Below are 16,652 nucleotides of genomic sequence, written 5' to 3'. Positions count from 1 at the left end.
GCATGCGCAGTCATTCGCGACCGCTCTGGTCTGTGAACGTAGTGCAGCCTAGAGAACGTTCTTTCAGCGTCACAGCTGCTTCAAAGCAGGCACAACAAATTTGCGCATCATGGGCTAAAGCTGGAAAGCAACCCGCAGCATCATTGCAAAATGCACAGGTGTCTTTTTTCTTTGGGTGGTTAAATGATTGAGGTTGATGACTTGATTGATCCCTTTCATTCCTTGCTATGGCGGTATCTGAACTTAAGACCTCGTGGAGCGCGGGGAGAAATTGGTTACGCCTGGATTTTAGAAAGTTGGTTCGTGCTGCGAGTATTGTGAAAAATCAAGTTTAACCTGAAAACTAGGAAACTTAAGTATTTTAAGTGTCTTGTTATATAACATGTTTCTTTTTCTTTTTTAGCACGACGCGGTGGGAAATGACCCCAAGACAATGGACAGCCAGACAGACTCCTCTCGTGTAAGGCAGTTATACTGTAACTGTTACATAGTTTGGTATCTTTGCATTGGATAGTTGTAAGTCTCCAAATTCTCTCTGGGCTCCTGTTCCCTGTAATGTAGGTTGTCATAAAGTTTGCCCGTTTTTTTGCATTCTAGACAGGCCGTTTTTCAGTGCATTCACCTATCACAGCAGTGCAACAGATCGTATGCGATCTATCAAGAATTGCTATCACACAAGAACGCATTGGAGCACTCGGCAGAGGTCGCAGATTTTATGGGTACAGGCCATTGAAAATGTTTTTATATTATGAAACTGTTTTAAGTAGTCCGTGGCCCTCCACCAAGTGCTCTACTCACACAGAGAGAGTATGTTGCCCCCCCTCCCCCACCCCCACCCCCCCAAAAAAAAACACAAAAAATGTCAGCTTATACATTGGATTTTTCTCTCTCCTCTCCCCCCTATGTGCTCAGACAAGAAACACCCCCCCTCGCCACGCCCATAATCCGTCCCACGTACACCTGGTAGAGTCAGGTTCAAATCATGAGTTTTTGCTCTAGTTGACATACCTAATTAATTATCTAGCTCATTGAATTATGTTACCAGCTGTTGCAGCTAGAGGGAGACTTCATGGCTGTTAAACTGTGACCGTTCGTACTTCGATGGAAATCAACAGCATTTTTTTGGACTCATGAAACATTTTGTTTCTGCAACAGCTTGGATGCTCCTCCATTTTTCAGTATAACACGTCATCTTGCATTTGTTAGTGATTATAGTTTCCCACAAAAGTAATAGACATGACAGGTTGATGAGAGCATGGACTCTCATTATTCGACTCTCCTAATTCCTTTCCGTTGTTTGCAGGCGATGTACGCATATATGGCGATATCTGTTACAGTCTCTGTGGTTGTGTACTTTATCTTGAATGTGAGTGCCTTGTTTTCCTGCTATCAAAACATTACACTTGCACAAAATCCAGCATGTGAGCGACCTCCTTCTCACAGTCTTGAACATTTTGCACGTGTACTTCAGCATACACAGTGTTCACGTACTACGGCATAGACTTTGTACTAGAGCACTGCACGGGCCCGGGCTTTGCGTTTTTTGTGCAGGCCTGGGCCGGGTTCGAGTTTCAGACACCGGGCCCGGGCCAGGTAAGGGCTTGACAACGCCGACCATGGTGGGGCATGTACACGAACATATTTGGCGAGACTGCACAGCCGAATTTTAATGTCACTTTTTTTGTTTTCATTGGGTTTGGTGTATCATAGTATTCTCATCTGAGAACTCTCACTTTATTATATGTGATCATGCTTATTTCTTGTAATGGGTCTGGATGTAACACGTGCGCTCACAACATTTGGGGACGTTTGGTGTGGCGGGTGCGCTGAGCAAGTCCGGCACGAGGGTCAGCTAGGTTAGGTGTTCTGACATAGTTAGTTCGCGTGAGAGTTCGAGAAGGAGGAATAACACCGGTGCATGCACAATAGAGCGGAAATGAGTCTCTCTTGATCCGCAAAGGTACATACTAGGGCTGTGCGATCAAAATTTGGATTGCGAATAGCTTCCGAATAGTTGAAATCTAGTGCGAATCGAATACGAGTTGTGAGATTAGGAATTCGAATATTTTCGAATAAATTCCGAATACTTTCGAATAGGAATGTACAGAAGTGATTTACATGCACCTATTGTTTATTTAATATTTAATGTTCATAATTAGCAAATATCAGCACATAGTTCACAAAACAGGCTGGAATTCTGCCCAGCCCGCAGCAGGCTGCAATAGAGACTGTTCACAATCACAAGTTATCATGAAGGAATGTGAGCTGTTGAACGTGACTAGGGAGCAAAGATGCTCTTCGTGGCGTTGCAACATTTCCTGCCACAGAGAATGCTCTCTCACTTGAGGCCGAGGTGGCAGGTATACCAAGATACTTGCGTGCTAGTTTCCCTAGAATGGGAAATTTGTGTTGGCCTACCTCATTCCACCACTTGCACGGGTCGCTGCCTCTAGTTACCGCACCTTCAGCACTGTATAAATGAAATTCGCTGGATGGATCAAACTTGTTGTGCCGTGTTTCAACCACCCTGTCGAAGGCTGACCACAAAGAGCATGCTGCTGCAGTTTCCGTGCGCTCGACCTCAAGTTCCATATTTGTGGCAACATGTTGGCCCATTTCCTCCAAGACAACTGACTTGAGCCACTCCTCTCGAGCAGAGTCCTCATGGAACACCACCAATTTATATCTTGGGTCGCAAAACATGGCCACACACGCATCCTTGTCCATGTCGTAGTCTGGAAAGCGAGTTCTTAGGCTCTTCTTAACATTGGCAGCAAAAGCGCAGCCGTTGGCAGTCATTTTAGTTCTGCCGGTTATTCTCAGAGATTGTATGATGCAGTATAGGGTAGGGACCTGACAAGACAGTGTTGGGTACTTCTCACCTTCTGCCTCAGTTGTGGCCTGAGCAAAAGGTTTTAGAACCTGGATGTAGTCCGCAGCTAGTCGCCACTCAGCTCCAGTAAAGCAGTCCACTATGCACTCACTGTTAGCCATATCCACTGTCACAGGCTCCCTGAGTTCCAAAAGTCTATTCAGCATGTTGTATTCGCTGTTCCATCTGGTTTCAACGTCTTGGATTAGATGCAGTGGCGTATTCCCAGTTTTCTTCTGGTAGTTATCCAGGCGCTCTTGAGCCTGCGGGCTATGTTTATAATGGCCCACGATGGCTCGCGCTTTGCGGAGGAGGGTTCCAAGCACCGGAGTTTGCTCTTTCGCTGTCTGAATAGCCAGTTGAAGCGAGTGAGCGAAGCATGGTCTCTCGATCCACGGTAGCTCCCGTGCGGCTGCCCTGAAGTTTCGAGCGTTATCTGTCACGATGTACACGGGGAATTCATCGACTGGTATATTCCAGCTCTGCACCAAGTTGTCGAGGACTTCCGCTATTTGCGCGGCGGTATGGCGTCCCGAGAACAGCGATGTGTCAAGGCTGTACCTCTTGACAGTGAAGTTCGCGTCGGTGAAATGACATGTGAGGCTTATATAACTATCGTTGGCCAGCGACGTCCACATGTCGGACGTAAACGACATCGACTCAACTCCATCTCCAAGAGCAGCATCCAGTTCTGCTTGAACCTTACTCCTTGTCTCATGGTACAGCCTTGTAATCAGTGTCCGCGAAAGCGTTGTTCGCGAAGGAGGCTCATAATGAGGCACTGCCTCAGCTAACAACTCTTGGAACCCGCGATCTTGGACGTTGCTGTATGGCTGGAAGTCCAAGGCGATCATGCGTGCGATTTTCACGTCCAGTGCGTCTTTCCTACCACCGTGGTACCTGTCCCTTTCTCAGAAAAGAGTCAACTCTTCGCTGTTCAGTTTTCTTGGCTTCAGTCCGCTTCTGGAACTCTTTGTATAGCAACACGTGCCGCTTGAGATGGTTAACAAGACTGCTCGTAGTCCCCGTGGGTGTTTGGATGGGTGCAGAACATTTTTTACATGTAGCGGAAATGGCCGAACTTCGTTGAAAGTATTCCCACACAGCGCTTCGGTTTGCTCTCTTGCGAGCTCCTTCGTCTCCATCTGCGTCCTCACTTGTGTTCTGCATGCTTCCGTCCATTGTCTTGCTACGATCGAATCGCCAAGCCCACTTTCGATCTTGTCACCGCATCGCATCACATGCGTCACGTGCTTTCAACTTCTCTTGGAGAGAAGGAAAGTTGCAGGGAAAGGGGCGCGCGCACGTAGAGCACGTGGTTGCGGGTTGCGTTCCTTGCTTGTCTCCCGAAACAAGCAAAGCCAGGCCAAACGGAAGGGCGCCGCGCACGAAGTGGACTGTCTTTCAAATAGTCGTGCGTTTGTCAGCGGTCAGCGTGTTTATGCGTCTGCGTTGCGCGTGTGCTGTGCTCTGTCGTGTTTTGTTTGTGGCTATGGCACGCGTGTAGTGCCCGCCCCGATAGTGAAGGGTATTAGAGTCCCTAAAAGTAAGCCTTCACTGCGTTCACTGTGTACTCCACGCCATGAAATACTCGATAATTATTCGAAAATTATTCGAAAACTATCAGCAAATTATTCGAAAGTTTCGAGTAGTAAATTTCGGATGCGAATAGCAACCGAATAGCGCGAGCTATTCGATTCGTATTCGAAAATCCGAGTCGCACAGCCCTAGTATATACATATCGCCCACGCGCCACTGTGTGCTGTCTTCCCAAGCCAGCAAGCAAGCACCAAGCACACAGCGACTTGCCGGTAGAGAAACGCAGCTTGTAAAACACAGAGCATACCTCCTCACCCTCCACCAATTAGCTGCGTCCTTTTCCTCATTGCGCTGTGCTCTTTCAATACGTGGATTTGAAGGGAGACCAGAGCATAGCGCATGTCAAAAGAACCCCAGGTGGTCCAAATTATCCGCATTCCTACCCTGCGGCATGCGCAACATGTCACCACACTGCGCAGACTTACAGAACAGACCACACGCACCATACGTGTAACATCACAGTATCACTGTACCATTTGTGCTCCTTAGTAAATCTAAATACGCCTCTGAGCTTCGAGAACACATACAGCAGAGGCGGGATGGGACCGGCCCTGAGCATGGAAACAGTCGGGTACGGGCTGGAAATCTATAGAAGACGTCGGGTGCGGGCGTGGGTGGCCCGTGCAGTGCTCTACTTTGTACACATATCTTTGCATGCAAAAATGCCACCTGCCTCAGACTCTGTCTTTGTGCGTGCACATCAGAAAAAAAAATGATAGAATTAGCTAGAGTGTGTCTGTTCATGTCATCATGACTAAGGCACCCGGTTTTCTGCTGCAGCCAATTCAAAATTCTGCGGCACTGACTAGTAAATTCCGCGATTTTCCGCAGCAAGGAGTCAACGGCTGCTTGAAACGGGAAACACTTCAAGTTCTTGGGTAATGTGGGAACGAAAAATATTTATCAGATTAGATTCAAAGCCCTGTTATGTCTCAGCATTACTTGATATTGTTACGACGACGACGACGATGGTGTTAGCAGCGGCGGGCGCATGTCACGCGCAACCATTCTCATGCATTAAATCATTGACCCCGTGGAGGCAGCACAGCGTCAATTCACCAGCGCCCCATCATCGCCCACCTGTCCACCATTTGTACGTCACCGCATCGGGACACATCTCCATCATTCGCCCCACCGTTGCTTTGCTCATCATCGTCGACACCTGTTGTGCCCCCCCCCCCCCCCATAGCATTGCACTCTCCATCTGTCGTGCCCCGGAGGTCACGCCTCGTGGAGGGGGGCAATGTTACGACGACGACGGTGGTGTTAGCAGCGGCGGGCGCATGTCACGCGCAACCATTCTCATGCATTAAATCATTGCCATCGCCACGCTGTGCTGCCCGTATCAATATTTTGTGTTCTCCTCTAATTGAGAATACAGTCTGTAGTCTACAATGATTTTATACCTGCTGAAAGATCTTTCAGCGTCTGCGGAGTATAAGTCTTGAGAAATACTTGATTGCGGTAGATGCTAAATTCGGAGCAAGCACCCTCATTCCATTTTAAAACCCAATTATGTCGAAGGCTTGAGGAGGTGGGTTGAACTGCTTAGACACTGATGGAGCCAAGTCATGGTCTGCAGACTTCAGGTTCTTGGCTGTCCTCAGTTAAAGTAGCGATTCTGCCAGGAGGTTTGAACCTTCTGTTTCTATGGCTGGAATGTTCTTGAATTTGGTGAGCTCATGTGCCAGAGACTTGACCTGTAGTGGGTCCAAGGCACTCATTTTTTTGAAGTACTGCCAGCTCTCACTGTTTTTGAAGGATCTCTTGTGCTTCCTGAGCTGCCTGCTGCTTTTTAGATTTTCTCCCACGTAGATTTTCCTCTTCTACTCCTTCCTGCATCATTAGGGCAACATAATTCTCCAGTGATGCAGCTTTCAGATAGCCCCACGATGCAAACATTGCATTGGCCACCTTGTTAGAAGCAACTTGGTGACCCTCAGCTGCCCTCAGTAGCACTTACAACCTTTTTACCGAATACCGGTATGCAACAGATAGAATACTTGAGCTCTTGCTGAGATGCGCACAAGAGCACACTTGACTTTTTGAATGCCTCCGGCTTGGGGCTTGCGATCATTTTATACAGTAAAATCTCGTTAATTCGAAATCGCTTAATTCGAACCTCCGGATGATTCGAACTCTCGTCTGAGTCCCGTCCAAACCACATGTATTTCAATGGGGAGACACTCCCGGTAATTCAAACAGACGAGCGTATACACCGCATAATCCGAACCAACAGCGCTCGTGCGTCAGACAGGAACGGGTCACAGCACCAAATATCTCCCTGGTTATTGACCTTCCATACGCTTCCCATGCTCTTTCAGCATTTTGCGCTGTTCAAGAACGCTCTCTCCTCTTGACGACAGCAAGGAGTTTCGCGAACGCTTGCATTCTCCCTTTGTCCCTCTCATCTATCTCTCTCTTCCTCTTGAGGCCATCAAGGGTGGAGGAGGTGTGATCGCGTGCCGTCAGTCGTTTTTATGACTTTGCGACTGTCTATCGTTCTACAACCTGTTCACTGTCATCGTTTATTTCCCTAACTTGCACCGTGTCAGCAGAGACGATGGCGTGGAGACTGGGCTCTTAACTGACGCGGACATCGTCGCCGCCTCGTGCGCCAGCCAAACTAGACCAGAGGACCGTGGGGAATGTAGCGACGAAGATTCAGACTACCCAAGCCGCGAACCTGTCTCGCAAAGTGCATCTGATGTAGCATCGGTGCTGGATATGACAGTGCGCCATTTTTCTTCCGAGAAAAATGCGGATGCCACGCTTGAACTTGTGTCCGAATCAAAAGCGATGCTAATAGTCCCGCTAAAGGAAACCGTTGCAAGCGCGAAATACTGACTGCTTTCAACCCTAAGTTGCTTCATAATTTCTGTAAGTGACTTCTTGTGAACATATAAATCCTTGAAAACCCGAGACGAGGTAGGGACAAAAACAGACAAACACAAACACGGTCTCGACATTACTACAACCCGTTCTCACAAACACGGTCTCATTGTGTTTGTCTGTTTTTGTCCCTACCTCATCTCGGGTTTTCAAGTCATGGATCGTCACCACCAGCTCGCTTGCTACCTAACTTTCCTTTCGATATAAATCCTGTATTTCTTTCAAAGTCTTAACTGCTGCGACGCTCTGGGAGTTTTTTCCGCCGTAACATCGGTTCGGCATCGGGAACGTAACAACGGTAGCGGCGGAGTTCGGCAGCAGTAACAATTTGAATTAGGCCAATATAAATGCATCTTGAAGTGACACCGGTACCACGAACGTAATACACGACTCTTAAGTGCATCGCGACACATCTGCATGCGCTCCCTGTGCCCAAGCCCCCTTCCAGGAGAGCGTCTCCCGTTAGTTCGAACTCCGGTTTATTCGATCAAATACCCCAGCCCCCTCGAGTTCGAATTAACGAGAGTCTACTGTACCAGACAAACCGAGGGTCTGGATCCACCCCTGTGCGGCAGGGAATAATCGAGATGGGACAATGCGCATCGTCAAGGTTCGGGCGTCAGTCATGGAATGCGCAACGTTGAAGGCTCGCGGCATAAACAGATTGCTGACGAAGTGCTGCTTGTCCTTGACCTTGATGTCTGCCGCGCGTTACCATTGTCGTCAAACAAGAAGCGTGGCAACATGTATTGGGAACATGCGGCACAAGATGCATGGGCTGTCCGTGCGAAACGTAAGTACTTAGATAGGGTCATGGGCGCAGCACTGTTGTCAACAGAAGTCCTGTCAGTTCTCAGGGGTCTCCTGTACTTTGGTGCGCATGTTTATCTGACTGTCTTTTGCGTGAGCACTCAAATACTTTTCCTGGGAAGCTGCATATCGTAGTAACTGTCCACATCACGCCAATCGCACCCTACCAAGACTTCAGCGAAATTCCGAGCCAAATAGGGGAATCCACGAAATTACTTGCCTAACGAAGGGTTCCGTGATGAATCCCGGATTCGCGGAAAACCGGGGGTCTTAATCATGACTGATGCCTTGGTATGTTGACCAAGTTGAATGTCAGCATAGTGCAATGGTAGGACACCTGACCAGCAACCAGAGAGGTGAGAGTTCAGATTCCTGCCACTTTTACGCACTATGCTGTCACAGCTATGAACAGCAGTGTATGGGGTGTCTACGGACTAACTGCTGTTTCTTCTAACAATAAACAGTTGCTCCCTTGCCTCCTGCAGTTGTTACCCTCCTTTCTATGGTGAAAGTTGACGAAACTGTAAAGTTTCTAGGGAATCCATGGCAAGCAGTGAAATTGCACCCCTGTCTGACACCTAGCTGTTAGATAACCTTAACATGAAATCTAAAGTAGGAGTCAATGTTGTAATCAACAATTTTGATGACCTAAACCTATAGCATAAACTAAATGGGATTATAAGAACTTAATATTTAACATAATCTTCCTTGCTTTGACAGCCACAAATTTGTCTATGACGTGATCTAGAGATTGACACAGGCCGCCATTTTCTGGCCCGGCCTGCACGCTTGAGAAAGTACCCAGGCCCAGTCTTCTTTTTCCTTGCTCCACTGTCTTACGGTAATGTCGAAGATGGTTTGTTGTTTCGTTTTCGCCTGCTCGGCCTTCTCGAAGTCCGCTTTCAATTTACCATGCCGTGCCGACGCCACGTGCTCTCTGATGCGATCATAAGGCTGTTTTGCTGGATCTGGCGAAATCTCCAGGCAGCAGTACTTGCAGACCAACGTGAATTCCGCAGGTGTTTCACCGGTGTCCTGAAAAGCGTCCAGGCGCGTCTTCTTCTTAACCTCAAGATCTGAGTAGTCCCTCGCCCAGCCGTGGGCTGTCTTCTTTGGTCTGCCCATCAGGACAGCAGGCCTTGATCCCAAGAATAGGCGTCACACAAAGGTGCACGTTGTGAAACTGAACGAAGTTCGTGTGATAAGTGTGACTGAAAGCGTCCGACACGGACGCTTTCCACAACCGGGGAGAACGCAGAAAGCCCGCCGCTTGGTGCGCATGCAGATGTTGGATTGGATTGACTCGTCGCTCGGCTCGACACGGATTGAGACTGGCCAGTTAGCTTGCGCCCTCCTCTATGTTCTACGTTTGGCCGGTTTCTCGGGTTTTACTGACACAGTCGGGGCGCAAATATCGGGTTTAACCTGAAGTCTGATAATTGCATTCAGGGGGTACAAGCGGGGAGAAATAGGGTTAAACCCGAAAACTTCTGGCCCTAATCATAGGTATGGTAAGGCTCCCGTAAGTACAGAAAACTGGTGTAACGGCTGCTAAGAAATGTTAGGTAGTATTTTTTGTGTTAAATAGTCGGGTTTAGTGTCCAGTTGGGTTCGTTACAACACTCATGCTATGACAAAGAACGTCTCCGACGTTCGAGACGCTCGAACCGACTCTCTCAAGTCGCCGGTAAGTGCCGGCGCAAAGTCCAGTCAGAGTTCAAAGACATGAGACGGCGATCCTCACGTTTCTTCCGTCCCATATTGCCTTGCTTAGGCTGGCAACCCAGACCAATACACAACAATCCCTTCCCACCTTAGTGAGGAATCGGGCATCCGTAAAAGAATGTTGGATGCCGCTCTCTGCTTGATCGGCGTAGCGGTGTCGGTGCGTCTTCAATTGTAGTTGTCCCAGTGTGGTTATCCCATAGAACCCGCATGTGAAGAAGGCAGCGGTAGGAAGTCGTCTGCAGAATCTGTTTGATGAGGTCCAACTCCGCTCTTTTGACGGCGGCGTATCTGATTCACGTGTACGCGGTGTTCTAATCCATCGCTGCGTCGCACTCTGTAGATACAGCTGCCTTCTGTTGCCGTAATCGTCGCGGAACACCATTTGTCTGCCCCTCTGTAACTTCGTACGAACACCGCGTCACCTCTGCTAAACCTTCGCGCCGCCATAGGCAACTTTAGGTCCGGTTGTCTGTCGTTAGCAGGTCGCAGCAGGTCAAGTCGAACAAGTCAAGTCGGGGTGGACCGCAAGGAAAATAGCAGCCTTGACAGTCTACATTCCCAGTCGCTCCCTTGCAGTCTTGAAAGACCAGACTTGACGGTCTGTACCATGCGTTCTGCGGAGCCGTTAGAAGCTGTATGGTAGACTGGCGTGAAGACGTGTTGAATCCCATTTAGTTTCGTAAATTCTCGCATCTCGGCTGACGCGAAGCTTGTGCCATTGTCTATGACAATCACTTCCGGAAGTCCGTGAGTAGCGAACATCCGTCGCAAATGTTTGATGAGCTCTGTTGCGGAGAGCGATGACACCTGTGTGACCTCCGGCCAACGTGAGTAAGTGTCCACTCCCACCAGGAAGTTTTGTCCATAGAAAGGTCCTGCGTAGTCGAGATAAACCCGTGACCAAGGTCTGGACGGCGGAATCCATGGGTGCGGAGCTTCTCGTGGCGGCATGTTGCGCGTCATCTGGCAGGACCGGCAGCTGCTGACCGTGTTTTCAATATCACTGTCAATACCTGGCCACCACACGTAACTCCTTGCTAAAGCCTTCGTTCTCATTATTCCGGCATGCCCTGCGTGAAGCGTACTCATAACGCTTGCCTGCAGTGCCGGTGGTATGACTACTCTGTTCCCCCAGAGGATGCAACCTTTCAGGAGTGACAGCTCGTTCCTCCGAACTTGAAACGGTTGAAATGATTGGTCCTTTATTGCTGACTCAGGCCATCCTGTCTCTGTCCAGTTGAGTACCTTGCCAAGAATGGCGTCCTTTTCTGTTTCTATTGCAATCTGTTCCTGTACCGCGTCTAGCAGCAGGACTTCAGGCGGATTCGGGTCAGGATTGTCATCCGAACCTGCCTCGAGGGGTAGTCTGCTTATGGCATCAGCGTTCCCCGTTTGTGCTCCCCTTCGGTATTGCAACATATAGTCATAGGATCCTAACATCAGAGTCCAGCGTAGCATTCTTGGTGAGAGGACTGCAGGCGTTTGTCGACCTTGTCCCAGTATGCCCAGCAGCGGCTTGTGATCCGTGTATATTGCGAACCTCCTTCCCATAAGGTATTGCCGGAACTTGGTAATGCCAAAAATGATAGCTAGAGCTTCTCTGTCCAGTTGTGCATAGTTCCTTTCGCTGGTGTGGAGCGTCCTTGAACTGAAAGAAATGGGTACTTCTTGTCCGTCTGGCTGAACGTGGGAAATCACAGCACCCACGCCATAAGGAGAAGCATCACGAACAAGACTAATCGACTTAGTTGGATCGTAGTGCGTCAGAATTAGATTTTCGGACAGAGCACTCTTGATCTTATTGAATGTCACTGCATGCTGGCTGGTCCACTCCCGCTTCGCATTCTTGTCGAGAAGTCGGTGCAGTGGTTCGAGTAGCGTGGCCTTGTTCTGTAGGAACCGTTCATAAAAATTCACCAGCCCCAAGAAAGCCTGCAGTTCTGTTTTGTTTGTAGGCTCTGGAGCATTGTGAATCGCCGCAACTTTGCTTTCCGAAGGCTGGATCCCTTTAGCATTGATGTGGAAACCGAGGAACTCTAGCTCATTTTTAGCAAACAGCGTCTTGCGGTGGTTTACTCGCAAGCCTGCTTGACCCAGCTTGTCGAGCACTGCTTGAACACGTTGGTCATGTTCGTGGGGTGTCGAACCGGAGATTACGACGTCGTCCAAAAATGCTGCTACGCCGGGAATCCCGTTCAACATTGTGTCCATCAAGCGTTGAAAAATTCCGGGTGCTGCCGAAACGCCGAAAGGCAGACGCTTTACTCTGAACAAACCTCGAGGCGTATTGAGTGTCAGGATATTTGATGAGTTCTCGTCTAGGGGCAGTTGCAGGTAAGCCTGGTTAAGGTCCAGCTTCGTGAACAGCTTGACGTTTGATAATATGGCGAATATTTCTGTGGCTGTAGGTAACGGGTAGGTATCCGGTGAACTCAGTGTTCACTGTGCATTTGTAATCACCGCAGATCCGAATAGTTCCATCCCGTTTGCATACAGGCACAATCGGTGTTACCCATTTTGAGTATGCAACCGGCTCCAAAACTCCGTCCTGTACCATTTTGTCAGTCGCTGCATCCACTTTTTCTTTAAGTGCGAACGGTACAGGCCGGCACTTCTTGAAAATGGGAATGGCATCTGGAGTGATGTCAACCGACACCGGAGGTCCTGTGAACTGCCCTAGTCCTTCTTGGAAAACCTTGTGGTTTAGCCACTTTGAAGGATGAAAGTCACTCAGAAGGTTAGCCAGCTGTAGGGATCGAACCCACATCTTCTGGATTACCGGTCCAGGGCTCTACCAATTGAGCTAAGCTAACACGCCTCTCCAGCGACTTTCGGGGTGCGTCATCTGAAGGGACGAGAAACCAGCTACTCACTCTCACTCACCCTCCTTTCACTCTTACATTTTTTGCTCACTCATACACACATTCATACGACGGAAATCGACGCAAGCGGCACCTGTTGAACAAGAGAGAAACTGATGTTCTGAGGCTGGAACAACATAGAAGGGACAGATACAGGTAGAACCCTGGACCGGTAATCAAGAAGATGTGGGTTCGATCCCTACAGCTGGCTAACCTTTTCAGTGACTTTCATCTTTCATCGTTGATTTCTTAGGCAGTTTGAGGCTTTGTTTGTATCTGTCCCTTCTATGTTGTTCCAGCCTCAGAACATCAGTTTCTCTCTTAGCCACTTTGTCGCAGAGTCCGGAAGCGAGCGAATGCCTTGCATTCAGATTCCCAAGTCGTCAAACCAAGATCTGCCAAGGAGACAAGGTCCTGAACCTTGTACGACGAGCAGAGGCTTTTTGGCCGTTTTGTCGCGGTATTGGACTTGCACACCTCGGGAACCAAGCACTGGGAGCTGGTCATGAGACCACGTACGAAGGACAACATCCTCTGGCGTGAGGGACGGGCTGTATGGCTACAGTTGCTTGTACACAGTTTCGTTTATGATTGATGGGTTGGAACCTGAGTCGACTTCCATTGTTACAGGGTTGCCGTCGAGTTTGACCTCGACTCGAAAAGGTTCAGTCCGTGAGAAGTGGACTGGCGCTTCCAAATGAAACATATCGTAAACCTCTTCGGTTTTGGATGCGCTGTCTAAGACGTTGTGTAGCTCAGAAGTGGACTGCTGGTCGTCCTTCCTGAGTGAATGTTGCTTCTTGAAACATGCTCTCTCGATATGACCTTTTTTCTGGCAGAAGTTGCATGTGACATTGCGGAACCTGCAAGTCTCCCTGTCATGGTTCTCCCCGCAGCTGATGCACTTTCTTTGAGTCATTCCACTTTGCCTGGACTTGAATGTGGCTTCTTGGCGGGTGTTCTTGCCGCCCGCATAAAGAACGTTTTCGTCAGATGCCCGTAGCTCTGAAACGTTACGTGATGCTGCTTCTGCTGCCAATGCAAGGTCCATCGCTGTCTTGAGCGTCAGTTGAGGCTCGGCAAATAGTCGTTTCTGTACCGTTTGATCCTGGATTCCACAAAACATTCGGTCTCTGAGCACGTTATCCAGATCCTGGAAGTTGCAAAACTCGCTGAGACGCTGTATTTCAGTGATGTAGTCCATGATATTCTCTCCAGCTTTTTGATCCCGTTTATGAAAATGGTACCTGCGAAGGATCTCCGATGGTTTGGGGGCAAAGTGGTCTGTCAAGCGCTGTGCAATGTCGCTGTAGGTACATTCCGAAGGCTTTTTCGGGAGCGTCAGTGAACGTACTAGCGAGTAAGTCGATGTGCCGCACACGCTGAGAAACACTGACCTCTGTTTTGCTGCTTCGGTGATGCCGTTGTCTTCCAGAAATTGCTCGAAACGTTCGACGTAGCATGGCCACGAGTCTTGGTTGCTGATGTCGAATGGCTCAATCTGTCCAAGGAGCGTTGCCATTGATGTGCTCGTGAAGGAATCGAAGTAAGAAAACACCTCGTCGCCACTTTTAATGTCCAGTTGGGTTCGTTACAACACTCATGCTATGACAAAGAACGTCTCCGTTCGAGACGCTCGAACCGACTCTCTCAAGTCGCCGGTAAGTGCCGGCGCAAAGTCCAGTCAGATTTCAAAGACAGGAAACAGCGATCCTCACGTTTTTTCCGTCTCATATTGCCTTGCTTGGGCTGGCAACCCAGACCAATACACAACATCGGGGTCTGCCAGTCATTGGCCGATGCTGCGCTTTGACTATGCCTTACGATCTGACAGGAGTTAGTTGATCTCCTTTAAATACCATATATCTTAAGGGGAGAATCTTCATTCTTGTGTGTCAGCATGCACAAACGCTGTTCTGGTAGTTGTCCTTCTCTGGACAGGCCTTTAGAGTGCCCATGTGTCAGATTCTGCTCACTTGCACAGTGAAATTTGGCAGTGGGTATTTCAATGCACATGCTTATTTCAGCATTTTATAAAGGTAGAATGACTCTCAACAAGGATTTTCTCATTTCCCTTAAGGTCCCTAATTGAAGAGTTTGCTAATGAATTTGGATAATTAATCATCTAGTAGTTATATACACTCCAAGAGGATGTCTGCCTAGCCATATAACTCAACTACAAAAATGGCATCTGTGTTGCTCTTTTTTTTTTTTTTAGTATAAACTAAGAAACAAAAAATCTATACAGTAATAACATAAATCTTGTATAGCAGTGAACATTTAATGCACTGTGAGACTCGTCGTCATATTTTACCCAGATACTGTGAGCTAATGTAGACTATTGTGTGTAGTGATGGAACACCCGAATCATCATCACCATCAACATAAGATTGTTGTTTGGCACAGGGCTCTCGGCTTAAGGAAACCTGTTTCAATACTGATCCCCTGAGTATTGACAATAAAATATTACCCGCTATTAAGCTACACCAAAATTTAGTCACTGAAATTAAAGCAGAAAATGCATCCTCTTTGCCAAATTTTACTCTGCACCATGCAAGGGTGCATAGGGATTGCATGAAGTTGAGAAAGTACTGGACACCTCGCACATGTGGAGTATTCATTTGCCTCATTCTGAACATTTTCTTTGCAGCTGTATTACTTCTTCGTGATTCTTTCTTACTACAAGGCCCTGGAGAAAGCTGAATGCTACAACCAGTTTCAGATGGGGGATAGGTTGATGTCCTCTGATGAGCCTCCTCCTTATTCTCCTGAAGATAAGCCCACTCAGCATTGCCCTTAGATGGCCACACACAGTTGTGATCTTGTTGGATTGTTTTGCATCTACATTTTGTGCCACAGAGGAAGTGTGATCTGAAACAACAGGCCTTGTTCCTCATACGAAGTGCAGTATAGTGAGCTGTGTATATCACGTGTGTTTGTGTTTACTGTCACACTTGATGACTCAATGGAATTTCTAGTCACTACTTCCAAGTTGTGATGCCTTACATTTGTCAGCCATTATTAACTTTTGTTGCACAGGTTGCGAGACTTATTGTTGTCACTTGGGACATAGGCTCGACTTGGCATTTTGTTACATATTGTTTTATGCCATGTTACCTCTGTTACCCAGTTCATGCCTTGTCTCATGCTGGTTATCTGATCACCACTTCCTTGTGTTAACTATTGTATTGCACATATTTTGTTTGTGTTCCACATGTTACTTGACCAGTAATTCACGCTCAGAGTGCATAAATGTAACTCTGTAGCCTGGTCCAAACAGGAAATGCGCGAGCGTCGCAGCTTACTTTACTACAACTGCTCAACTTGAGAGCCATTATTAAGTTAGTCAAAACTGCTGTCAAATTTGGCATTGTACATACCCAGAAGCAAGTGCCTTCAAGTTACTTTTTTTTTGTACTGTTTCTAATCACTGCCAAGAACATATATTAAAAAGTTAAAATAAAGGACTACAAGGAAAGGTCTCGTCTTGTTTGGAATTGTTCCTGCAGTTTGCAACTGACATGAAAGCGACAATGGGTGATGAAGCGACTCTTTGCACATTTGTGCTTGGGACAGCTCAATTTTTTCACTGCCACTGGGATGACGATCGAGATGAAGCACTTCCAAATATGTGTTTAATCGGATGACTAAGTTCATTGCGTGTCTCATGTCATCTAGCTCACTGGTTTTTGCACAACCTAGCAGGTTATTACGGAATACCTCATGTGTTGTGGCGGGCTCGCCTATAGTTTCGGATTGCGGCAGTGAAGACGCGTGCGCCCCCGTGTAGTTCCGCTCTAGAAGTGCTTTATTCGTTTACACTCTTATGTAATCAGATACATAAGATACATGCAGCGCCATCTCATAGAGTGGTTACAACACATCTCCCC

The 16,652-nt window shown here is 47.9% G+C and overlaps 1 protein-coding gene across 4 annotated transcripts in view; it reads left to right on the top strand.

Annotated features, from left to right (window-relative positions):
* LOC135396094 (uncharacterized) overlaps positions 1 to 16,241 on the top strand; it is a 36,285-nt gene extending 20,044 nt beyond the window's left edge. For 2 of the 4 annotated variants that reach the window (XM_064627133.1, XM_064627136.1), the window contains 3 exons: positions 404 to 460; positions 1,304 to 1,366; positions 15,413 to 16,241. In XM_064627133.1, coding sequence (XP_064483203.1) covers positions 404 to 460; positions 1,304 to 1,366; positions 15,413 to 15,562 — 270 coding nt within the window. In that variant the 3' untranslated portion in view covers positions 15,563 to 16,241. Of the gene's footprint in view, positions 1 to 403; positions 461 to 597; positions 720 to 1,303; positions 1,367 to 15,412 lie in introns of all 4 variants that reach the window. The other 2 variants (XM_064627134.1, XM_064627135.1) reach the window with 2 other exon arrangements.
* Positions 16,242 to 16,652: the final 411 nt, after the last annotated feature.

The sequence above is a fragment of the Ornithodoros turicata genome, chromosome 5 (genome assembly GCF_037126465.1).
Source record: "Ornithodoros turicata isolate Travis chromosome 5, ASM3712646v1, whole genome shotgun sequence".
Lineage (NCBI taxonomy): Eukaryota > Metazoa > Arthropoda > Arachnida > Ixodida > Argasidae > Ornithodoros > Ornithodoros turicata.
The sequence above is the reverse complement of the archived record's forward strand: the minus strand, read 5'-3'. Positions and strand labels throughout refer to the sequence as shown.